Source organism: Procambarus clarkii, chromosome 38 (genome assembly GCF_040958095.1).
Source record: "Procambarus clarkii isolate CNS0578487 chromosome 38, FALCON_Pclarkii_2.0, whole genome shotgun sequence".
Taxonomy (NCBI): Eukaryota; Metazoa; Arthropoda; class Malacostraca; order Decapoda; family Cambaridae; genus Procambarus; species Procambarus clarkii.
The window spans coordinates 14,438,359-14,464,887 of record NC_091187.1 but is presented as its reverse complement, the minus strand read 5'-3'; the positions used below and the strand labels follow the sequence as shown (position 1 = coordinate 14,464,887).

The 26,529-nt window shown below is 45.0% G+C and overlaps 1 protein-coding gene across 5 annotated transcripts in view; it reads left to right on the top strand.

Moving 5' to 3' along the window:
• The window catches only part of LOC123771941 (trichohyalin), an 83,794-nt gene that overhangs the window by 26,121 nt on the left and 31,144 nt on the right, over positions 1-26,529 (top strand). For 2 of the 5 annotated variants that reach the window (XR_011230822.1, XM_069337757.1), the window contains exons 4-9: positions 6,607-6,669; positions 9,281-9,385; positions 10,302-10,406; positions 12,200-12,304; positions 13,746-13,850; positions 20,945-21,985. Coding sequence is in view for 4 of the 5 variants with exons in the window: in XM_069337757.1 (XP_069193858.1) it covers positions 6,607-6,669; positions 9,281-9,385; positions 10,302-10,406; positions 12,200-12,304; positions 13,746-13,850; positions 20,945-21,985 (1,524 nt within the window). In the remaining variant the exon portion in view is untranslated. The remainder of the gene's footprint in view (positions 1-6,606; positions 6,670-9,280; positions 9,386-10,301; positions 10,407-12,199; positions 12,305-13,745; positions 13,851-20,944; positions 21,986-26,529) is intronic. The other 3 variants (XM_069337758.1, XM_069337759.1, XM_069337760.1) reach the window with 3 other exon arrangements.

Genomic DNA, 26,529 nt, shown 5'->3' with positions numbered 1-26,529 from the left:
TTCGCGGGTCCATTTCCCATTCGTTGATTGGTTGATTGGTGGTTGGGTGGTTAAGTGGTCGGTAGATAGCGTGTTGCTTGGTTGATTGGTCGCACGACGGTTGATTGGCTGGTTAATTGACTGAATGATCACTTGGTTGGATATCTGGTTAGTTGACCAATTGGTTAGGTGGATATTGGCCTGAAGGCCACGTCTGTGGTAGAAAAAAAAATGGAGCTCCGAGGCAATTTAACGATAAAAATAAAATCAATAAAAACTGAAATGAAACCTAATAAAAAACGGGATATGGGTGACTCTAGGAAGCCTAAAATATTGGTTTTCTTCGTAAATTTAATTCCTTGCATTAGATTTTTTTCCCATATTTACGAGGTCGTACCGGGGAAACTTTTTGTATTTTTCAAAATATGTTTTCCTGACGATATCTTAAGTGCTCTTCGTGCATGACACGAGGCTTGCGTAGGTCGTAGGGAGGATCTTATGGTTGAAATTGGGCAGTATATAGCGCCTTGTGATCGCTTGGGGAGCAGTTTGGGGAGCCTTGGATTTGCTTAGGGACCTTGTAGTAGTTTGGTGATTCTTGTGGACGTTTGGGAAACCTTCAAGTCGTTTGAGGAAACTTGAAGTCGTTTTGGGAACCTTTTGGTCGTTTGCGAAACCTTATGCTCATTTGGGAAAACACCCGAAAGTTTCCAGACCCCTCAACAAGTAGGCTCGGTCGCTGACTAGGCCTCCTAGTTGCTGGGCTGGTCAACCAGGCTGTTGGACGGGGCTGCTCGCAGCCTGACGCTTGAATCACAGCCTGGTTGATCAGGTATCCTTTGGAGGTGCTTGTCAAGTTCTCTCTTGAACACTGTGAGGAGTCGGCCAGTTATGTCCCTTATGTGTAGTGAAAGCGTGTTGAACAGTCTCGGGCCTCTGGTGTTGATAGTTCTCTGTTGAACACTGTGAGGGGTCGGCCAGTTATGTCCCATATGTATAGTGGAAGCGTGTTGAACAGTCTCGGGCCTCTGATGTTGATAGTTCTCTCTCAGAGTACCTGTTGCATCTCTGCACTTCAACGGGGGTATTCTGCACATCCTGCCATGCCTCCTGGTCTCATGTGATGTTATTTCTGCGATGTGCAGGTTTGGGACCAGCCCCTCTACTATTTTCCATGTGTAAATTATTATGTATCTCTCCCGCCTGCGCTCAAGAGAATACAGATTTAGGCATTTCAATTGGTCCCAGTAGTTTAGATGTTTTACTGAGTGGATTCTAACAGTATAGGACCCCTGCACGCTCTCCAATTCAGCGAGTTCTCCAGCTTTGAAAGGGCTGTCATTGTGCAACAATATTCCACTCTTCAGAGAGTACTAGCGTCTTGAAGAGTATCAACATTGGTGTGGAATCTCTTGTTTGACAGGTTCTTGTTATCCAACCTGGCATTTGTCATGCAGTGGCGACGGATATACTTGTTTGTGTTCCTTAAGGATAAGGTCTTCTGACGTGATTACACCTTGCGGTCGTTTGGAGAACCTTGTGGTAGTTTAGGTAACCTTGCGGTCGTTTAGGGAACCTTGTGGTCACTTAGGGAACCCTGTGGTCACTTAGGGAACCCTGTGGTCGTTTAGGGAACCTTGTGGTCGTTTAGGGAACCCTGTGGTCGTTTAGGGAACCATGTGGTCGTTTAGGGAACCATGTGGTCGTTTAGGGAACCCTGTAGCCACTTAGGGAACCTTGTGGTCACTTAGGGAACCATGTGGTCGTTTAGGGAACCATGTGGTCGTTTAGAGAACCCTGTAGCCACTTAGGGAACCTTGTGGTCACTTAGGGAACCTTGGGGTCACTTAGGGAACCTTGTGGTCACTTAGGGAACCCTGTGGTTACTTAGGGAACCTTGTGGTCACTTAGGGAACCCTGTGGTCGTTTAGGGAACCCTGTGGTCACTTAGGGAACCCTGTGGTTACTTAGGGAACCTTGTGGTCACTTAGGGAACCTTGTGGTCACTTAGGGAACCCTGTGGTCACTTAGGGAACCATGTGGTCACTTAGGGAACCTTGTGGTTACTTAGGGAACCCTGTGGTCACTTAGGGAACCCTGTGGTCACTTAGGGAACCTTGTGGTCACTTAGGGAACCTTGTGGTCACTTAGGGAACCTTGTGGCCACTTAGGGAACCTTGTGGTCACTTAGGGAACCTTGTGGTCACTTAGGGAACCTTGTGGTCACTTAGGGAACCTTGTGGTCACTTAGGGAACCTTGTGGTCACTTAGGGAACCTTGTGGTCACTTAGGGAACCATGTGGTCGCTTAGGGAACCCAGTGGTCACTTAGGGAACCTTGTGGTCACTTAGGGAACCTTGCGGTCACTTAGGGAACTTTGTAGCCGTTTGAGGAGACAATTTTTTCATTCTGAAGCTCCTCAGCTATGATGTGTGACACACAAACTAGTAGACGGAACGTGTCCCAACTTTCTAAACGCGACCGTTCACAGGCGTGCTAGTCATTTTTTATCCTGCGCTGTCTCAAAAACAGTTCAATATCCACATCTGCAATTTTAACTATGTGTATATATTAAAGTTATGGCTCTTGCTGTATACATTTTCATTTTAATTACCTTCAGAATTTTTTTAGGTAGTGTTTATGTTCTAGATTTGTGTGTGTGTGTGTGTGTGTGTGTGTGTGTGTGTGTGTGTGTGTGTGTGTGTGTGTGTGTGTGTGTGTGTGTGTGTGTGTTTACCTGGAGTTTACCTGGTGAGTGTTGCAAAACTTCTAGGCCCAGAGTCCAGCTTGGAGGCAGGCTCGACTTGTGATAACTTGGTCCAACAGGCTGTTTGTGTATGTGTGATTTACAGATCAGAATGATCTTCCCTTTACAGATCGTATAGCAATATTGCGTTCTAAATCGAGTTTAAATTTAGAATGCATCAACTTCAGCGTTATAAAAGCTTATTCGTCACGTTCCATTGAATTAAATTAATCAAATCAAAGATAAACTGAAAACAAATAAGCCAACCATATGATATGAAAGGAAATGAATGACGTTTCCGTCCGTCCTAGAAATTAAACGATAATTACGTCCTAAACGTAATTATGTGATTACGTTTCAGGCTGTTGTAGGTCTTTGTGTGACAATAACTCGGTGACCCGCAATAGACTATATTTTTTGAGACGTTCCAAGCGAAAGTATGATTGGTATGTATGATTGTATGTATGTATGATTGATAAGTATGATTGGCTAACATTGAGGAACGCTGCAGTAGATTGTCATCCAGGCCTTATCAAATATTAATGTTGGCAGACGCGTGTTATGAGTTTATTCTGCGCCATCTGTCCAATGTATTTCAAGTCACAGACTTTGCAACGGATCGAATACACACACATCTTGCTGAAGTGGCACTCGAGTATTAATTAAAATAACAATTTCTGAATTATAATTTTTTAAACTAGCTTGACATTGAAGATCCCAAAAGCCAGGGAAAGTTTACCCTTTAGAATACGGTAACACGAGTGATTATTTTTAAGTCATGGATTGTCTTAAGTTTGTGATTATAAAACGTTCCTTTTGTCTGGCGCAACGAAGAGTCTAAGACCACTTTTGAACTTTGCCAAAGTTTCATATATTTGGGTCATTTCTTCATCAACGAATTCTGAGCTACAAACTGGCAGGGCTCCATGACAGTTGAGGGAAGATGTCTTGATGGGAAGATGTCTTGATGGGAAGATGTCTTGATGGGAAGATGTCTTCAGGGAAGATGTTTTGATGGGAAGATGTCTTCAGGGAAGATGTCTTGATGGGAAGATGTCTTCAGGGAAGATGTCTTCAGGGAAGATGTCTTCATAAGTCTCCAGCCTTAAAAGCTGGAGACTTATGAAGCAATGTGTTACAGCTGAAGATAAGGCGTTGGCAACCTTCAAACTACTTCATATGCAGGTCGGCGTTCAATCCCCGACCGTCCACAAGTGGTTGGGCACCATTCCTTTCCCCCCGTCCCATCCCAAATCCTTATCCTGACCCCTTCCAAGGGCTATATAGTCGTAATGGCTTGGCGATTTCTCATGATAGTTCTCTTCCCTTTACAGATACAAACAGCCAAATATTAATTACTTTAAAGGAACACAAATTTTTATACTGTACTCACCTAGGTGAACTCGCCTTGTTGTGCTTGCAAGGGCTGAGCTTCGGCTCTTCGGTTCTGCCTCTCAATTGTAAATTTGACGGGAATAACACTTACCACCTAGGAAAAAATACAAAAATTGTTACACAGTGTTATATGTAATTATTATACATATGTATGTGCATGTTATATGTAATTATTATATATATTTATATGCATGCTATATGTATATATTTGAAACACATAATTATATATATAAATATATATATATATATATATATATATATATATATATATATATATATATATATATATATATATATATATATATATGCGATGCGTTCCTAAATGATCTGATGTTCTCATCACTGAAAATTAAAAAGAAAAGTTAAAAAACGAAATAAAAACAATGAAAAAAAAAACCAAAAAAACAATAAACTATACACACAAAATGAACGGTATGGTAAACAACACAGCTCAATTCCAACGCAATGTCACACAAAATAATTTAATCAAAATGAAAACAAATTGAAATCTTTAAAAATTTAATTTATCAATGCAATCGGAAACATTGAAATGAAATTGTAACATGTTAGGTTTAGCGTGTGTTACATTTACGTGCAACAGATGGCGCCGATTAAAAAAAAAAAGCATGTTTTTACCTGTCACAGGTGTGGCATCTATTTAGTATGTATATACAAACATGCTCGTATTCGAATGGAACTTTGTGTTAAAATTTCAAACCAATTGGTGAAGAACTTTAGGAGATTACAGCATGTGTTGCTCTACGTCCAACAGACGGTGCTGTTTAAAAAAAAAATTACGCGTCACAGGTGTGGCATGTATATAGTAGGTATATAAAAACACGAACGTATTTGAATGTAACATTGTGTCAAAATTTCAATGCAATCGGTAAAAGGTTTCGGAAATTAGCTTTTTTGAACGAACGAAAACTTACATATATATATATATATATATATATATATATATATATATATATATATATATATATATATATATATAACTGAAAACTCACACCCCAGAAGTGACTCGAACCCATACTCCCAGAAGCAACGCAACTGGTATGTACAAGATGCCTTAATCCACTTGACCATCACGACCGGACATAATGAGGTGATAGCCGAGGCTATTTGAACCACCCCACCGCCGGCACTCGGATAGTTATCTTGGGCATAGCATTTTACCAAATCACCTCATTCTTAGGGGCACACGTGAGGAACACAAATGCGAACAAGCCAGAATGGTCCCCTGGACAATATGCAACTGAAAACTCACACCCCAGAAGTGACTCGAACCCATACTCCCAGAAGCAACGCAACTGGTAACGAACCAGTTCCGAGTGCCGGCGGTGGGGTGGTTCAAATAGCCTCGGCTATCACCTCATTATGTCCGGTCGTGATGGTCAAGTGGATTAAGGCATCTTGTACATACCAGTTGCGTTGCTTCTGGGAGTATGGGTTCGAGTCACTTCTGGGGTGTGAGTTTTCAGTTGCATATTGTCCAGGGGACCATTCTGGCTTGTTCGCATTTGTGTTCCTCACGTGTGCCCCTAAGAATGAGGTGATTTGGTAAAATGCTATGCCCAAGATAACTATCCGAGTGCCGGCGGTGGGGTGGTTCAAATAGCCTCGGCTATCACCTCATTATGTCCGGTCGTGATGGTCAAGTGGATTAAGGCATCTTGTACTTACCAGTTGCGTTGCTTCTGGGAGTATGGGTTCGAGTCACTTCTGGGGTGTGAGTTTTCAGTTGCATATTGTCCAGGGGACCATTCTGGCTTGTTCGCATTTGTGTTCCTCACGTGTGCCCCTAAGAATGAGGTGATTTGGTAAAATGCTATGCCCAAGATAACTATCCGAGTGCCGGCGGTGGGGTGGTTCAAATAGCCTCGGCTATCACCTCATTATGTCCGGTCGTGATGGTCAAGTGGATTAAGGCATCTTGTACATACCAGTTGCGTTGCTTCTGGGAGTATGGGTTCGAGTCACTTCTGGGGTGTGAGTTTTCAGTTGCATATTGTCCAGGGGACCATTCTGGCTTGTTCGCATATATATATATATATATATATATATATATATATATATATATATATATATATATATATATATATATATATATATATATATATATATATATATATATTTTGTAAACATAGTTTACTGAAACAATAAATCACAACAGGGTAAGCGTAATCATTTTAGTAGTAATCTTTATATTGCTTATGTTCTTCACATGAGAAGAAATTGAACAAATGAACTATCCAGAGGTCATTTACTTCTCGAGTTAAGAACATAAGAAATATAGGAGAGAGGAGAGACGTAAATTGACACATAGGTTCGAACCCTCCTACGGATTTTCTCATTGACACATCACATTAGTTTGACTACTCTCTGTGTAATAATAATAATAATAATAATAATAATAATAATAATAATAATAATAATTATATACCTCTTCAGCCGCCACACGACTAATAGATGTCTCTCCCCAGGAGGCAGTAATCCGTTCTGAAGAAAACCTTGCCAAACAAGCCCGCACGTCAAACGAATATCAGGTTGGTGTTAATCACACACACACACACACACACACACACACACACACACACACACACACACACACACACACACACACACACACACACACACGTTTGTGTTTGTGTGTGTGTCTCATTGAATATGACAACATATTCTGTATTAACTAATTCTGTAATAACACTCCTAAGGGGGAGCCCATTGCTACTCCGTCTACTTGTAGATACATGTCCCCTTACGAACTGATGAAAAGAGTATACAGAGACGAGAGCACCCCCAAATTAGACATACCTGAGCCACACTTGAAGAGTCTTCTCGAAGCATGTACAAAGGAAGCCCCTTTCATCAGTCCACAAGGAGACATGTATCTACAAATAGACGGAGTAGCAATGGGCTCCCCCTTAGGAGTTTTATTTGCTAATTTTTATATGGGAACCATCGGAGACAGGGTCTTCAGTAGCAGACAAAAACCAACTGTATACTGCCGTTATGTAGATGACATATTCGTAATAGTAAAAGACTCAGATGAAGTAATTGATCTAAAAAGCCATCTAGAGAGAGAGTCAGTACTCCGATTTACACATGAAAATAGTGAAAATAACAGTCTGCCATTCTTGGATGTACTAATAACAAAAACAGGAACCTCTTTAAGCACCAGCTTATATACTAAGCCCACCAACATAGGATTATGCCTGAACGGTAGAAGTGAGTGCCCCCAAAGATACAAAGCCAGTGTTCTCAATGCTTATATTCGTCGAGCGCTTACCCACTGCTCTGAATGGAGCAACGTGAGTAGAGAGTTTGAAAGAATAACTCAGGTATTGGTGAACAACGGATATAGCAACACGGAAATAAACGCTGTTATAAGAAGACACTTGGACCGTTGGTATAATCCTGAACCAAGAACAGAAACCACAACACCCCCAATAAAATTATATTACAAATCAACCATGCACAGTGAACATATAAAAGAGGAAAGAATAATGAAAGAAATAATCCGTAAAGGAGTAAAAAGCACTACTCCTAACCAAAACATAAACCTGATAATATTCTACAAAACCAAGAAGACTTCCGAACTCCTTATCAAAAACAGCCCGAAGCCGACGGAGAACCCTCTACAGCAGTCAAACGTTGTATACATGTACACTTGCCCCCACGAAGGATGTAACCTTCAATCTAAGTACATAGGTATGACGTCGACCAAGCTGACGAGGCGTTTGACATGCCATCTTCAATCTGGTGCCCCTAGGAATCACATGAGACAAGCCCATGACATTACTCTAACAAGAGAAATGTTGAATAAAAACACTTGTATAGTAGACTAAACCCAAGATGTAAGATTACAAATTCTTGAAGCAATCCACATAAAAATAGAACAACCTACCATGAATACCCAAATCACGGAACTATTTACTCTACCCACCATGAGAGTAAGGACAAGACCAGAACATAACGATGCCAACATAGAAGACACTGCTCAACATAACAGGCCAATTACACCTGATTAATCATTGTATATAGTTCATCCCCTATTTATACCAGTCCCTGACCCCGTACTGGTATAAATCTAACGCGCTTTGTATTTTCTTCACACAGCCCCGCTCCTGTGCCAGGTAAGTCCACTACGGGCTCACCATAGCCCGTGCTACTTGCCCCGCTCCTGTGCCAGGTAAGTTCACTACGGGCTCACCATAGCCCGTGCTACTTGCCCCGCTCCTGTGCCAGGTAAGTTCACTACGGGCTCACCATAGCCCGTGTTACTTGCCCCGCTCCTGTGCCAGGTAAGTCCACTACGGGCTCACCATAGCCCGTGCTACTTGCCCCGCTCCTGTGCCAGGTAAGTCCACTACGGGCTCACCATAGCCCGTGCTACTTGCCCCGCTCCTGTGCCAGGTAAGTTACGGGCTCACCATAGCCCGTGCTACTTGCCCCGCTCCTGTGCCTGGTAAGTCCACTACGGGCTCACCATAGCCCGTGCTACTTGCCCCCGCTCCTGTGCCAGGTAAGTCCACTACGGGCTCACCATAGCCCGTGCTACTTGCCCCGCTCCTGTGCCAGGTAAGTCCACTACGGGCTCACCATAGCCCGTGCTACTTGCCCCGCTCCTGTGCCAGGTAAGTTACGGGCTCACCATAGCCCGTGCTACTTGCCCCGCTCCTGTGCCAGGTAAGTTACGGGCTCACCATAGCCCGTGCTACTTGCCCCGCTCCTGTGCCAGGTAAGTTACGGGCTCACCATAGCCCGTGCTACTTGGAACTTGTTCCGAGTAGCTGAATCGATAACAACAACAACAACAGCGTATTTTCTTATCACTTGAGAATGAACCATGTAGGTTCGAAACGTTGTGCAATTTTATAATAAGTGTAATACATTCTATAGTTATTTACTTCTTTTTCTTCATCTCGAAAAAGAACATGACTTTCGGAGAAGAACTCTTCCAACTAAACCCTGATGCAAGAACACTAGTTAGAGGGATAGCTAGTGCCATACGCTAGAGCTTATAGAGCGTATAGTACCGTAAGGATCATTATACTGCTCTTCTCCTCTTGTGCCCACCAAGCTACCCATCATTGTTGTATCATGTGCCCCCCCCCCTCCCCACGCTGTCCACATGCCTGTTGCGTCTCACCACAGATAAGAGGGTCCACGCTGGAGCAAGAGGTGGTCCAAGCCAGAGCCGAGCTGGAAGCTGTCAACGCTGCCACCAAGGAATTCAGCGGCCAGATCGAGCAACTGCAGGTATGACAACCACTTTAATACAACTTTGGTTTCTATGTTCCTTTAAGTATTGATCATCGAATAATCAAATCAAAGTAACGAATTACACATAGAATAAGGATATACAAACATGACTCAGTAACCATCACCCTAGATCATCATTTTAAACCTAATACACACACACACACACACATACACACACACACACACACACACACACACACACACACACACACACACACATACACACACACACACACACACACACACACACACACACACACACACACACACACACACACACACACACACACACACACACACACACACACACACATACACACACACACAAAGGTTTGCCACCAGACTAGTACCCGAGCTGAGAGGTATGAGCTACGAGGAGAGACTACGGGAATTAAACCTCACTTCGTTGGAAGACAGAGGAGTTAGGGGGGACATGATCACCACATTCAAGATTCTCAAGGGAATCGACAGGGTAGATAAAGACAGGCTATTTAACACAAGGGACACAGGTGGAAACTAAGTGTTCAAATGAGCCACAGATATCTTAGAAAGAACTTTTTTAGTGTCAGAGTGGTTGACAAATGGAATGCATTAGGAAGCAATGTGGTGGAGGCTGACTCCATACACAGTTTCAAGTGTAGATATGATAGAGCCCAATAGGCTCAGGAACCTGTACACCTGTTGATTGACGGTTGAGAGGCGGGACCAAAGAGCCAGAGCTCAAGCCCCGCAAACACAACTAGGTGAGTACACACAAACACACACACACACAAACAAAAGTCTAAAAGTTTTATATATTATCAGTTACATTTTTTTAAAAACAACTAAGAAACGCATAATACGCAATAGGGGTAAAAGGAATAGTAAAGATATAAGCATCATTCTCAACTGACGTTAAGTGTACTTACGTCAGAAATTAGTTTCGAGCCAGAGGGCCCTGCAAGCGAAGTCTGAGGCTGACTACGAGAAGCTTAGCGAGAGGTACGAGTCCTCCAAGGAGAAGACCACGAAGTCGGAGGTACGCAGCTAAAGACTTCAAGAAGGTCCCACCCTTGTGTTTGACCCTTCAATGGGATGCTTTTGTTTCTTATTAGCTTCTCAAAATAGGATGTTATTGTTGTGGTGTTGAAGAAGATGTTATTATATTTTGTGCGCCTTGTAGCTAAAATATTTTAATGTTTATTTGTGATAAGAGACTGATTATATGGAGGGAGTAATGATGCCATTTGTTCTTTTGTTCTTATGTGGAAAGACTTTTTAAGGGAGTGAACATGTCTCTGTTCTCCTTCTGTTCTTATGTAGATAGACTTGTCACGGGAGTGAACATGTCTCTGTTCTCCTTCTGTTCTTATGTAGATAGACTTGTCAAGGGAGTGAACATGTCTCTGTTCTCCTTCTGTTCTTATGTAGATAGACTTGTCAAGGGAGTGAACATGTCTCTGTTCTCCTTCTGTTCTTATGTAGATAGACTTGTCAAGGGAGTGAACATGTCTCTGTTCTCCTTCTGTTCTTATGTAGAGAGACCCGTCAAGGGAGTGAACATGTTTCTTGTTCCTGCTTTGGTTTGTTCATCACCAAGTGTTCTTGGTGTTCATCAAGAATCATATGTAGTGTTTTGTGCTGTGTGTCAGTGTAGTTGATAGAGAACATTCATGTATATCGTCATGATATACATGAATGTATATCATTCATGTATATCATTCCTCTATATACATTAATATATACATATTAATTTATATAGAGAACATTCATGTATGTGTTCATAAATAGTTATGTTCGTGGCCTGATGCTGCCTTCGAATTATTCGTGCATAATATTGATATTAATAAATATAGTGACATTGTTAAATAAACAATAATGACAACATAAGACTGATATAACTTAACAATAATTATAACAAAAATCGTTAACAGTAACAATATGAATTATATCATTATTAAATGAATAATAATACAATTAATAATAAATGAGTATTTCAGTAATTATTTTAGACTCGCTTATATTATTAGACCCATACAATACCCCCCCCCCCCACTACAACCATAGTTAATTTTTGTGCTAAGAAGTAATCCCTCTCAGAGGACGTCAACCCTACCACTAATCCTGACTAACCTCAGCAACAAATCCTGACTAACCTCAGCAACAAATCCTGACTAACCTCAGCAACAAATCCTGACTAACCTCAGCAACAAATCCTGGCCACTGAGGCAACAATTGAATTCAATTTCTTTATTATGCACCCCATACCCCAGTGGGCGGTGGTGGAAGAAGGGGATACAGAGGCATATAATGGGTTCAGGAACTGTACCCCAGAGTTCGTTTAGCTAAACAAGAGACCATCTTTTGAGGAAGGGAGAGTGCAATAGAGGTTCTCTGAGACCACAAATGGAGAATTTATAAGATTGATTGATGAAGATTAAGCCACCCAAGAGGTGGCACGGGCATGAATAGCCCGTAAAGCTATAGGAGACGACTCAACATTTCAGATACTACTCAGTCCACGGGAGACATCTCCCGTCACGCAGGGTGCAGTCGCACCTCCACAGATCTCCAGTATCAGCTCTTGATACTGGTAATGGCTCAAAAGGGCCACCACTTACGGGCTATTCATGCCCGTGCCACCTTTTGGGTGGCTTAATCTTCATCAATCAATCAATTTCAGATAACTCAGACTCAGTCAAGGCCAACGAACTGGCAGGTGGAACTGTCAAGACAGCAACGGTCAAGGGCCTGTGGCACTGGCACAGACACGTTATCATGTTGTCTCGTACAACTAGCATATATCATTAGTGGTTCCGTTGTGTGTTGCAGACGAGGATGAGAGCCATGGAGGAGGAGGGTGCCAGGAAGGAGGCACTCCTGCAGGAGGCGCAGCAACAACTCCAGTCCAAGGAAGACAACAACCTCGAACTCCAGGTAAGTGAGAGACAGAGACAAAGTAAACAGACAGGCAGAGCAAGCAGAGATAAGAGAGACAGGCAGAGCAAGCAGAGATAAGAGAGACAGGCAGAGCAAGCAGAGATAAGAGAGACAGGCAGAGCAAGCAGAGATAAGAGAGACAGGCAGAGCAAGCAGAGATAAGAGAGACAGACAGACAGACAGATAGACAGAGCAAGCAGAGAGAAGGGAGAGAGAGACACACACACAGAAACAGAGACAAAGATAATGAGAAAGAAGGAAGAAAGAGAGAGAGAATATGGAGGGTGAAAGGATAAGTACAAGGGAGAGCAAAAAAAGGAAGAGAAAATGAAGATAAATTAGAATCATGAAGACACGAATAAGAAAGACTTAGATGGCTATTAGACTAATAAAATAGGGAAAATAAAACCGTATATTATCTACCATATACCCAACAAATACTCTACCTTTATCTACCATATACCCAACAAATACTCTACCTTTATCTACCATATACCCTACAAATACTCTACCTTTATCTACCATATACACAACAAATACTCTACCTTTATCTACCATATACCTAACAAATACTCTACCTTTATCTACCATATACCTAACAAATACTCTACCTTTATCTACCATATACCTAACAAATACTCTACCTTTATCTACCATATACCTAACAAATACTCTACCTTTATCTACCATATACCTAACAAATACTCTACCTTTATCTACCATATACCCTACAAATACTCTACCTTTATCTACCATATACACAACAAATACTCTACCTTTATCTACCATATACCCAACAAATACTCTACCTTTATCTACCATATACCCTACAAATACTCTACCTTTATGTCTACCCAGCAAATATTTGACCTTATCTACTACGTTCACTACAAATATTCTACCTTAATGTGCTATACAAATACTATCACTTTATCTACCATCCAAACATTTTGACCTAAATCTACAATCTACCCTGAGTCGTTCTACACAGCTGTGGGGCCTGACAGCTGAGTGGACAACATTTGGCATTCGTAATCCAACGTTTCCGGGTTCGATCCCCGGTGGAGGCGGAAACAAATGGACAGAGTTTCTTTCACCTCTGATGAAACCTATTGACCTAGCAGTAAATAGGTACCTGGGAGTTAGACAGCCGCTACGGGCTGCTTCCTGGGGGATTGTGTAACAAAACGGAGGCCTAGTCAAGAACCGGGAAAATCATCTCAAGATGATTTTCCTACCAATCCTTCCCTACCAATCCTTTTATATATTACAAGACCTGAGTTCTGTTACACACAGAAATCACAATAGCGTGATGCATCAAATGGACAAATCCACAAGGGCCGTGACGAGGGTTCGAGCCTACGTCACGGCCCCTGTGGATTTGTTGACCTGAGCCCCGTGTTTAGGGGAAGGATGCTGATCTGAACTTCTCCGGCAGGAGGCGCTGCAGAGGGCTGAGCGGGAGGCTGCGGAGACCCGGGGCTTCCTGAAGAACTCTCAGGAGCGACTTGATGATGCTACTGCTCAGATCTCCCAGCACGAGGTGAGAGAGAGGGGGGAGGGGGTGGGTGAGAGAGGGAGTGAGGGGGTGAGAGAGAGGGGAGTGAGGGGGTGAGAGAGGGGGGCGGGAGGGGGGTGAGAGAGAGAGAGGGGGGGCGGGAGGGGGGTGAGAGAGAGAGAGAGGTGAGAGAGAGAGAGAGGTGAGAGAGAGAGAGAGAGGTGAGAGAGAGAGAGAGAGGTGAGAGAGAGAGAGAGAGAGAGAGAGAGAGAGAGAGAGAGAGAGAGAGAGAGAGAGAGAGAGAGAGAGAGAGAGAGAGAGAGAGAGAGGGCGTGGGATTGGGAGAGGGGATGAGAAAGACGGAAGAGAAGCTAAGTAACAGAGAAAGGAGAATATGTCTCAGAAAAGAGAAAGGAAACAGTGAGGAGAGAAGAATAAAGAAGAGGTATAGTAATAAAAGTAAAAATGGGAGAGGAGGTGAATGAAGAGGAAGAGGTGCTAAATATGGTAAAGGAACAACAGAAACGCAATAAAAACGCACTCCAGGAACGCAGGTTCAAGCCCAAGACATAACTCCAACATATTACTTCCTAACAACAGTAGTTTGTAACAAAGAATGATAGGAATAAAGGAAGGAGGGGGGAGAATGATAGAAAACAACAGTAGTTTGTAACAAAGAATGATAGGAATAAAGGAAGGGGGGGGAGAATGATAGAAAACAACAGTAGTTTGTAACAAAGAATGATAGGAATAAAGGAAGGGGGGGGGAGAATAATAGAAAACAACAGTAGTTTGTAACAAAGAATGATAGGAATAAAGGAAGGGGGGGGAGAATGATAGAAAACAACAGTAGTTTGTAACAAAGAATGATAGGAATAAAGGAAGGGGGGGAGAATGATAGAAAACAACAGTAGTTTGTAACAAAGAATGATAGGAATAAAGGAAGGGGGGGGGAGAATGATAGAAAACAACAGTAGTTTGTAACAAAGAATGATAGGAATAAAGGAAGGGGGGGGAGAATGATAGAAAACAACAGTAGTTTGTAACAAAGAATGATAGGAATAAAGGAAGGGGGGGGGAGAATGATAGAAAACAACAGTAGTTTGTAACAAAGAATGATAGGAATAAAGGAAGGGGGGGAGAATGATAGAAAACAACAGTAGTTTGTAACAAAGAATGATAGGAATAAAGGAAGGGGGGGGGAGAATGATAGAAAACAACAGTAGTTTGTAACAAAGAATGATAGGAATAAAGGAAGGGGGGGGGAGAATGATAGAAAACAACAGTAGTTTGTAACAAAGAATGATAGGAATAAGGAAGGGGGGGGGGAGAATGATAGAAAACAACAGTAGTTTGTAACAAAGAATGATAGGAATAAAGGAAGGGGGGGGGAGAATGATAGAAAACAACAGTAGTTTGTAACAAAGAATGATAGGAATAAAGGAAGGGGGGGGGGGAGAATGATAGAAAAGAATGACCAGAATGGAAAACAAATAATAAGATATATTAAGAAATAGACGGATAAGGAATACCACCTTTACCTGAGACGATCTTGGGCTCAACCCCTGAAGGCTGGGCTCAACCCCTGAAGGCTGGGCTCAACCCCTGAAGGCTGGGCTCAACCCCTGAAGCCTGGGCTCAACCCCTGAAGGCTGGGCTCAACCCTTGAAGGCTGAGCTCAACCCCTGAAGCCTAGTCTCAACCCATGAAGGCTGGGCTCAACCCTTGAGGTCTGGGCTCAACCCCTGAGGTCTGGGCTCAACCCCTGAGGTCTGGGCTCAACCCCTGAGGTCTGGGCTCAACCCCTGAAGGCTGGGCTCAACCCCTGAAGGCTGGGCTCAACCCTTGAAGGCTGGGCTCAACCCATGAAGGCTGGGCTCAACCCCTGAGGTCTGGGCTCAACCCCTGAGGTCTGGGCTCAACCCCTGAGGTCTGGGCTCAACCCCTGAAGGCTGGGCTCAACCCCTGAAGGCTAGGCTCAACCCTTGAAGGCTGGGCTCAACCCATGAAGGCTGGGCTCAACCCCTGAGGTCTGGGCTCAACCCCTGAGGTCTGGGCTCAACCCCTGAAGGCTGGGCTCAACCCCTGAGGTCTGGGCTCAACCCCTGAGGTCTGGGCTCAACCCCTGAGGTCTGGGCTCAACCCCTGAGGTCTGGGCTCAACCCATGAAGGCTGGGCTCAACCCTTGAAGGCTGGGCTCAACCCCTGAGGTCTGGGCTCAACCCCTGAAGGCTGGGTTCAATCCCTGAAGGCTGGGCTCAACCCTTGAAGGCTGGGCTCAACCCATGAAGGCTGGGCTCAACCCCTGAGGTCTGGGCTCAACCCCTGAGGTCTGGGCTCAACCCCTGAGGTCTGGGCTCAACCCCTGAAGGCTGGGCTCAACCCCTGAAGGCTAGGCTCAACCCTTGAAGGCTGGGCTCAACCCATGAAGGCTGGGCTCAACCCCTGAGGTCTGGGCTCAACCCCTGAGGTCTGGGCTCAACCCCTGAAGGCTGGGCTCAACCCCTGAAGGCTGAGCTCAACCCCTGAAGGCTGGGCTCAACCCCTGAGGTCTGGGCTCAACCCCTGAGGTCTGGGCTCAACCCCTGAAGGCTGGGCTCAACCCCTGAAGGCTGAGCTCAACCCCTGAAGGCTGGGCTCAACCCTTGAAGGCTGGGCTCAACCCCTGAAGCCTGGTCTCTGGCCTATGAGATGAGATATGATGATTCTGATCATTATGAGATGAGATATAATGATTCTGATCATTATGAGATGAGATATAATGATTCTGATCATTATGAGATGAGATATAATGATTCTGATCATTATGAGATGAGATATAATGATTCTGATCATTATGAGACGAGATATAATGATTCTGATCATTATGAGACGAGATATAATGATTCTGATCATTATGAGATGAGATATAATGATTCTGATCATTATGAGATGAGATATAATGATTCTGATCATTATGAGACGAGATATAATGATTCTGATCATTATGAGATGAGATATAATGATTCTGATCATTATGAGATGAGATATAATGATTCTGATCACTATGAGATGAGATATAATGATTCTGATCACTATGAGATGAGATATAATGATTCTGATCACTATGAGATGAGATATAATGATTCTGATCATAAATCAGGAGGTTAAACAATGAACTAAATCAAGGTGAAGATGGTTGAGGGCCAGAGGAAGACAGGAACACCCAGAGATAAGATGAAAGGCAGAACATTAAGGGTGAGGCAAGTCTTAGGGGAGGTGGGAAGACCTTGAGGGAGAATCGTCATTGGGCTCCATTAAGGAAAGTGTAAACGGAAGTCTTAAACGACACTAAAATGTGTCGTTTAAGCGACAGTTTAAGCGACACTTAACACTTAAACGACATAAATTTGTAATGACACGAAAATATTAACTGACACTAAAATATTTGAACATTCAAATGTTAAATGACTCAGTAGTGTTTAATGACACTAACATGTTAAACGGAACAAAGATATTTAACGACATAACACCGGCAAACGACTCATTTAAAATCCTTAACCAGCATCTGACATATGAAGTTTAATACCATTTGACATCCCCATATATATATATATATATATATATATATATATAGCCCGGCCTCTCCAACGTTCCCAGCGTCACTAAACGGATGTGCTAAATTGTCCCGAACCTAACCTAACGGTGGAACCACCAACAGAAAACGGGACATCAGGTCAATGTTGACATCACGACACTATGATTATTAGTACATCAGTTGTTGGCCTTAGGGGGGGAGGGAACCTGACGGCTGAGTGGACAGCGTTCGGGATTCGTAGGATAACCTCAAGATAGTGGGATTGATACGTCACAATGCGATGTATTATTTAAGAGGACGGGTTGCATGAATTGGGGGAGGGTGTTCGAGTCCCTCAACCGATAGTATGAGTGACTTGGCCCTCACCTTCCTTCGTGGTGTGTGTGTTTATATGTGGGAAATATTATGTGTGTTTTTGACCCGGCGATTGATGCTCCTTTCCCTCCTGCATCTGCCTTTTTTTTAGCTTGGGTCTCTATTTTTTTTTACATCAATACTGGTAATGATCTCAGGGGCTTTTTTGTCTCTCAGTCATCAATACAGGTCCTGGCATCAGTCATATTGTCTCTCAGTCATCAATACAGGTCCTGGCCTCAGTCTTATTGTTTCTCAGTCATCAATACAGGTCCTGGCCTCAGTCTTATTGTCTCTCAGTCATCAATACAGGTCCTGGCCTCAGTAATGTTGTCTCTCAGTCATCAATACTGGTCCTGGCCTCAGTAATATTGCCTCTCAGTCATCAATACAGGTCCTGGCCTCAGTCTTATTGTTTCTCAGTCATCAATACAGGTCCTGGCCTCAGTCTTATTGTCTCTCAGTCATCAATACAGGTCCTGGCCTCAGTAATGTTGTCTCTCAGTCATCAATACTGGTCCTGGCCTCAGTAATATTGCCTCTCAGTCATCAATACAGGTCCTGGCCTCAGTCTTATTGTCTCTCAGTCATCAATACAGGTCCTGGCCTCAGTAATATTGCCTCTCAGTCATCAATACAGGTCCTGGCCTCAGTCTTATTGTTTCTCAGTCATCAATACAGGTCCTGGCCTCAGTCATAATGTCTCTCAGTCATCAATACAGGTCCTGGCCTCAGTCTTATTATCTCTCAGTCATCAATACAGGTCCTGGCCTCAGTCTTATTGTCTCTTAGTCATCAATACAGGTCCTGGCCTCAGTCATATTGCCTCTCAGTCATCAATACAGGTCCTGGCCTCAGTAATGTTGTCTCTCAGTCATCAATACTGGTCCTGGCATCAGTAATATTGCCTCTCAGTCATCAATACAGGTCCTGGCCTCAGTCTTATTGTTTCTCAGTCATCAATACAGGTCCTGGCCTCAGTCTTATTGTCTCTCAGTCATCAATACAGGTCCTGGCCTCAGTCTTATTGCCTCACAGTCATCAATACAGGTCCTGGCCTCAGCAATATTGCCTCTCAGACATCAATACAGGTCTTGAACTCGGTGTGTTCACTCTCAGACTTTATGTGTCCTAACACTTTCTCCTAATGACCTTACAGCCCAGCTCGTAGCATGTCGTAACAATATCGTAACTGTGTTGCGGGGGGGGGGGGGTAAAGCCTTGGCAAAAAATTATAGGCCAGTTGCACTAACATCACACATAATAAAAGTTTTTGAAAGAGTGATTAAGAATCAAATTTCTAGTTTTATGGAAAATAATGAGTTACACAACCCAGGACAACATGGATTTAGAGCGGGAAGATCCTGTCTGTCACAGTTACTCAACCACTATGACAAAATCACAGAAGCTCTAGAAGAAAAGCAAAATGCAGATGTTGTATACACAGACTTCGCAAAGGCATTCGACAAATGTGATCATGGGATGATTGCACACAAAATGAGGTCAATGGGTATAACTGGTAAAGTAGGACGCTGGATACTCAATTTCCTGTCGAACAGAACACAAAGAGTAACAGTTAATCAAATAAAATCAAGTCCAAGCGCAGTTTAAAGTTCTGTACCTCAAGGTACAGTCCTTGCACCACTGCTGTTCCTTATTCTCATATCAGATATAGATAAAAATACAAGTCACAGCTTCGTGTCATCCTTCGCAGATGATACAAAAATCAGCATGAAAATTACCTCTGCTGAAGTCATGGAAAAATTACAAACAGATGTCAATAAAGTTTTCGACTGGGCAGCAGAAAATAACATGATGTTTTACGGTGATAAATTCCAGGTACTCAGGTACGGCAAAAATGAGGATCTTAAACATAATACAGGGTACAAAACACAATCAAATCTGCCCATAATAGGTAAACAGCATGTAAAGGATTTGGGAATAATGATGTCCGACGACTTAACGTTTAGGGAGCATAACCAAGCAAATATTGCGTCAGCCAGAAAAATGATCGGATGGATTACGAGAACTTTCAAATCCAGAGATCCCATCACAATGGTTGTACTCTTCAAGTCACTTGTGTTGTCCCGTCTTGAGTACTGCTCAGTACTCACTTTCCCCTTCAGAGCGGGTGAGATTGCTGAAATAGAGGGAATACAGAGAACATATACGGCACGCATAGACGAGATAAAGCACCTAAATTATTGGGATCGTCTCAAAGCCCTTCAAATGTACTCACTAGAAAGGAGACGAGAGAGATACCAAATAATATACACTTGAAAGATACTGGAGGGCCAGGTCCCTAATCTACACAGTAAAATAACAACGTACTGGAGTGAACGATATGGAAGAAAATGCAGAATAGAACCAGTGAAGAGCAGAGGTGCCATAGGAACAATCAGAGAACACTGTATAAACATCAGAGGTCCACGGCTGTTCAACATCCTCCCAGCGAGCATAAGAAATATTGCCGGAACAACCGTGGACATCTTCAAGAGGAAACTGGACTTTTTTCTAAAAAACTTTCCGGACCAACCAGGCTGTGGTGGGTATGTGAGCCTGCGGGCCGCTCCAAGCAACAGCCTGGTGGACCAAACTCTTACAAATCAAGCCTGGCCTCGGGCCGGGCTTGGGGAGTAGAAGAACTCCCAGAACCCCATCAACCAGGTAACCAGGTGTTGCTCTTACGAGCTGTGTTATATAGTTATTATATAGTATTATATAGTATGATCCAGTCCTCTCTGCTGAATGATATTTGTAAAGCTACTACTTAACACTTGAGCACTGGCTGCTGCTCGAGCCCCCTTGAGCATGATCTGTGAATCCCATGTACATGTCTGAGTGCCGTGATTAGCGTGTACTCTGCCCAGCACACTCATTAATCCCAACCGCTTGAGCACTTCCCCCTAAACCGGGTCTTTGAGTACGGCGTCCTGAGACCCCTTACTTCAAACCTCAAAAACCCACCAGCACTTACGCACGATTCTTAACCCAGGTCTTAGAGTGTGGCGTCCTAAGACCCCTACTTGAGCGATCGAATTGCAGAAGCACTTGAGCACGACCCCTAAACCAGGTGTTGTTGAGTCCGGCGTCCGAGGACTCTGACTTGAGGCAAGCTTCCCCCTTCCTCTGCACCTGCACCTCTGTCTTAAGGTCTTCACCTCGCTGAAGGAAACATTCTCAACTCCCTCGTCCTCTGTCCCTCCAGAGTCGTGTGAAGGACCTGGAGGCCCAGGTCGAGGTCCTCAGCCATGAAGGAGCTCAGAAGGAGACGCAACTGAAGGACGCGACGCAGGCGGAGACGCAATTGAGTCAGCTGCAACAGGAGATGACGCAGAAAGAACAGCTGCTGCAGCGAGTACACCAAGAGGCGATGCAGAAGGAAGAACAGCTGAAGCAGCACCAGGCAGAGGCAAGGCAGAGGCAAGAGCAGCTGCAACAGGCACAGCAGGAAGCCAGAGAAAAGGCAGAGCAACTCCTGCACGCTCAGCAAGACTCGCAGCAGAAGGAAAAACAGCTCCAACGGGCGCAACAGGAAGCGGCACAGAAGGAAAAACAGGTCCAACAGGCGCAACAGGAGGCGGCCCAGAAGGAAAAACAGCTCCAACAGGCGCAACAGGAAGCGGGGCAAAAGAGCCATCATCTCCTACAGGCGCAACAGGAGGCGGCCCAGAAGGAAAAACAGGTCCAACAGGCGCAACAGGAGGCGGCCCAGAAGGAAAAACAGCTCCAACAGGCGCAACAGGAAGCGGCACAGAAGGAAAAACAGGTCCAACAGTCGCAACAGGAGGCGGCCCAGAAGGAAAAACAGCTCCAACAGGCGCAACAGGAAGCGGGACAAAAGAGCCATCATCTCCTACGGGCGCAACAGGAGGCGGCCCAGAAGGATAAACAGCTCCAACAGGCGCAACAGGAGATCGCGAAATGGAAAACCCTTCTCCAGCAAGCGGAAAAAGAAGCCGTGCAGAATGAACAAGAGCAGACACATGCGCAGGAGGAGGCAAGGCAGAGGGAAAAACAGCTCCAGCGAGCGCACAAAGAGATAGCGCAGCAGAGAAATCAACTCCAGCAGGCAGCGGCGCAGAAGAAACAGCTGCAACAGGCGCTGCAGAAGGCGGCTCAGCAGCAGCAACAGAAGCTGCAGGAAGCGGCGGCCCAGAAGGAAAAGCAGATGCAGAGAGCCAACAGAGAAATTGGGACACTAAGAGCTATATTGACCCAACGGGACACCACTCTGTTACATGCTCAGGTGAGAAGGAAAAGGGGCAAGTATGCGGTAACAGGAAGAGAAGGTCAGAAAATGCAGGTAGGGAGAAAGGCGGAAAGGGAATAGGAAAAGGTGTGAAGAGGCAGAAAGTAAAAAATCGCATGTAGTTACCCTAACCTTACCCCATGAGGCAACCCCCCCCCCCCCCCACAACAGTTGCCAAACTCCCGGGTACCTATTGACTGCTGGGTGAACAGTTAAATCAGGTGTAAGGAAACGTTGTTCAAATGACTCGTCATACCCAGGGATCGAACCCAGGATAAGGGAAACGTGAGAAGCAGATGAATACTGAAATATTTCCAATATAACATCGTAAGACCATAAGGCATTATGGAAGTGCTACTGGACCATACGAGGCAGCTCCTATTGGACCATACGAGGCAGCTCCTATTGGTCCATACGAGGCAGCTGCTATTGGTCCATACGAGGCAGCTCCTATTGGTGCATACGAGGCAGCTCCTATTGGTCCATACGAGGCAGCTCCTATTGGTCCATACGAGGCAGCTCCTATTGGTCCATACGAGGCAGCTCCTATTGGTCCATACGAGGCAGCTCCTATTGGTCCATACGAGGCAGCTCCTATTGGTCCATACGAGGCAGCTCCTATTGGTCCATACGAGGCAGCTCCTATTGGTCCATACGAGGCAGCTCCTATTGGTCCATACGAGGCAGCTCCTATTGGTCCATACGAGGCAGCTCCTATTGGTCCATACGAGGCAGCTCCTACTGGTCCATACGAGGCAGCTCCTATTGGTCCATACGAGGCAGCTCCTATTGGTCCATACGAGGCAGCTCCTATTGGTCCATACGAGGCAGCTCCTATTGGTCCATACGAGGCAGCTCCTATTGGTTCATACGAGGCAGCTCCTATTGGCCCATGCGAGGCAGCTCCTATTGGTCCATACGAGGCAGCTCCTATTGGTCCATACGAGGCAGCTCCTATTGGTCCATACGAGGCAGCTGCTATTGGTCCATACGAGGCAGCTCCTATTGGCCCAAACGAGGCAGCTTCTACTGGTCCACACAAGGCAGCTTCCTATTGGCCCATACGAGGCGACTATTTAATTACTCTCAAACACATACATTCAGTAGCATTCCAAGCACTCTACAGCGCTGCAGACTGCTTGCAGCATTTCAAATTGCCTGCAACGATTCAAGCTTTCTGAAGATATCTGCTTACAGGAAAATTTACAAGGCTTTGTTGATATCGACTCATCAATACCGACGATATCAGTTTCCAGATCGAACTTTAAGCATCTTTAAGCTTATAGTTGAGTGCCGTCAATCTCCTTTTGAAAGCGCCAAGCCATTACGACTATATAGCACTTGGAAGGGGTCAGGATAAGGATTTGGGATGGGACGGGGGGAAGGAATGGTGGCCAACCACTTGTGGACGGTCGGGGATTGAACGCCGACCTGCATGACGCGAGGCCGTCGCTCTACCGTCCAGCCCCAGTGGTTGGAGTGACAGCTTGGTGTAACTGTTGGGGGACCTCTAACAACGTCCAGGATGCCAACTCCGAGGTCTTGAAGCGAAAGGTTGATGTCATTAAAATGGCAAAAAATGGCACTTTAGTAAATCAAGGCATGATTGAGGTCTATGTTAAATTGTTCTGAGAATAGTATTTATACAATGTCTCTCTCTCTCTCTCTCTCTCTCTCTCTCTCTCTCTCTCTCTCTCTAATTATTTCCCTCGAAGTTCAGTCAAGCCTTGTCCTGGAAAAAGCTAGGACCACCTCTATGCAATAGGAGAAAGAACTTCATATTTTCGTCCCATTTCTTAGCAAAACTTCTTACAACTTTCTGAGACTCAAGGCCTCGGTGCCCATAGAGTTAGCCACTCCGTAACAAATCCAACCGAACCCAAACAACTCACCTGACCTATCGACTCTGTTGCCTGGAAAATGGAGATATCTGTGAGTCGTTTCTTATAACCGTAGGTCGACCTATTAGAGTGGACGAGTTGGATTGAGGACATTAAAAAAAAAAAATGTCGTTCCAGAGTTGAATCTGGAACTTGGTTGTTAGTCGACTGTTGTGGGTCGCTTTCTGAGGAATTTGTCAAGTGGCGCTGCCCAATACTGTCACTATGGCGGTGTGTCCACTCACAGGATGAGTGGTGCTGCCCAATACTGTCACTATGGCGGTGTGTCCACTCACAGGATGAGTGGCGCTGCCCAATACTGTCACTATGGCGGTATTTCCACTCACAGGATGAGTGGCGCTGCCCAATACTGTCACTATGGCGGTGTTTCCACTCACAGGATGAGTGGCGCTGCCCAATACTGTAACTATGGCGGTGTGTCCACTCACAGGATGAGTGGTGCTGCCCAATACTGTCACTATGGCGGTGTTTCCACTCACAGGATGAGTGGCGCTGCCCAATACTGTCACTATGGAGGTGTGTCCACTCACAGGATGAGTGGCGCTGCCCAATTCTGTCACTATGGCGGTGTGTCCACTCACAGGATTAGTGACGCTGTCCAATACTGTCACTATGGCGGTGTGTCCACTCACAGGATGAGTGGCGCTGGCCAATACTGTCACTATGGCGGTGTGTCCACTCACAGGATGAGTGGCGCTGCCCAATACTGTCACTATGGAGGTGTGTCCACTCACAAGATGAGTGGCGCTGCCCAATACTGTCACTATGGCGGTGTGTCCACTCACAGGATGAGTGACGCTGTCCAATACTGTCACTATGGTGGTGTGTCCACTCACAGGATGAGTGGTGCTGCCCAATACTGTCACTATGGCGGTGTGTCCACTCACAGGATGAGTGACGCTGTCCAATACTGTCACTATGGCGGTGTGTCCACTCACAGGATGAGTGACGCTGCCCAATACTGTCACTATGGCGGTGTGTCCACTCACAGGATGAGTGACGCTGTCCAATACTGTCACTATGGTGGTGTGTCCACTCACAGGATGAGTGACGCAGCCCAATACTGTCACTATGGTGGTGTGTCCACTCACAGGATGAGTGGTGCTGCCCAATACTGTCACTATGGCGGTGTGTCCACTCACAGGATGAGTGGTGCTGTCCAATACTGTCACTATGGCGGTGTGTCCACTCACAGGATGAGTGACGCTGCCCAATACTGTCACTATGGCGGTGTGTCCACTCACAGGATGAGTGACGCTGTCCAATACTGTCACTATGGTGGTGTGTCCACTCACAGGATGAGTGGTGCTGCCCAATACTGTCACTATGGCGGTGTGTCCACTCACAGGATGAGTGGTGCTGTCCAATACTGTCACTATGGCGGTGTGTCCACTCACAGGATGAGTGACGCTGCCCAATACTGTCACTATGGCGGTGTGTCCACTCACAGGATGAGTGACGCTGTCCAATACTGTCACTATGGTGGTGTGTCCACTCACAGGATGAGTGACGCAGCCCAATACTGTCACTATGGCGGTGTGTCCACTCACAGGATGAGTGACGCTGCCCAATACTGTCACTATGGCGGTGTGTCCACTCACAGGATGAGTGACGCAGCCCAATAAACTCGCCCCTCGGGGCAAAATTAAAAAAAAAATCGTAGTCCTGAGGTACCGGGTTCGATCCCCGGTGGAGGCGGAAACAAATGAACATAGTTTCTTTCACCCTGATGATCCTGTTCACCTAGCAGTAAATATATACCTGGGAGTTAGACAGCTGCTACGGGCTGCTTCTTGGGGTGTGTGTAACAAAATGGAGGCCTGGTCGAGGACCGGGCCGTGGGGACGCTAAGCCCCGAAATCATCTCAAGATAACCCTCAAGAAGATGGTGATGGACCTATACCATGGTGACAGGCCTATACCATGGTGACAGGCCTATACCATGGTGACAGGCCTATACCATGGTGACAGACCTATACCATGGTGACAGGCCTATACCATGGTGACAGGCCTATACCATGGTGACAGACCTATACCATGGTGACAGACCTATACCATGGTGACAGACCTATACCATGGTGACAGACCTATACCATGGTGACAGGCCTATACCATGGTGACAGGCCTATACCATGGTGACAGGCCTATACCATGGTGATAGGCCTATACCATGGTGACAGGCCTATACAGTCCAGGGTAAAGGTGGAAATTATTGTGTAATTCGTTTCCGAGTGAAGGAGAAGGAGAAGGGGAAAAGGGAGAGATAGTGCAGAGAGTAGGAGAGGAAAGTAGAGTGAGGCAACAGTAGGAGAGAGAGAGAGAGAGAGAGAGAGAGAGAGAGAGAGAGAGAGAGAGAGAGAGAGAGAGAGAGAGAGAGAGAGAGAGAGAGAGAGAGAGAGAGAGAGGGAGAGAGAGAGAGAGACAGACAGACAGAGAGAGAGACAGAGACAGAGAGAGAGACAGAGACAGAGAGAGAGAGGAGAGCAACAATAGAAAAGAGAAAGAGTTACCGGAGAGGGAAGAAGTAGAAGTCAGAAAAGAGATACGAATAATGAGAAAGAGAGAATGACGAAGCCAAGAAAGAACAAAAGAATAGAGGAGAATGAGAAGATGACATAGAGTAAGAAAAAACAGAAAACA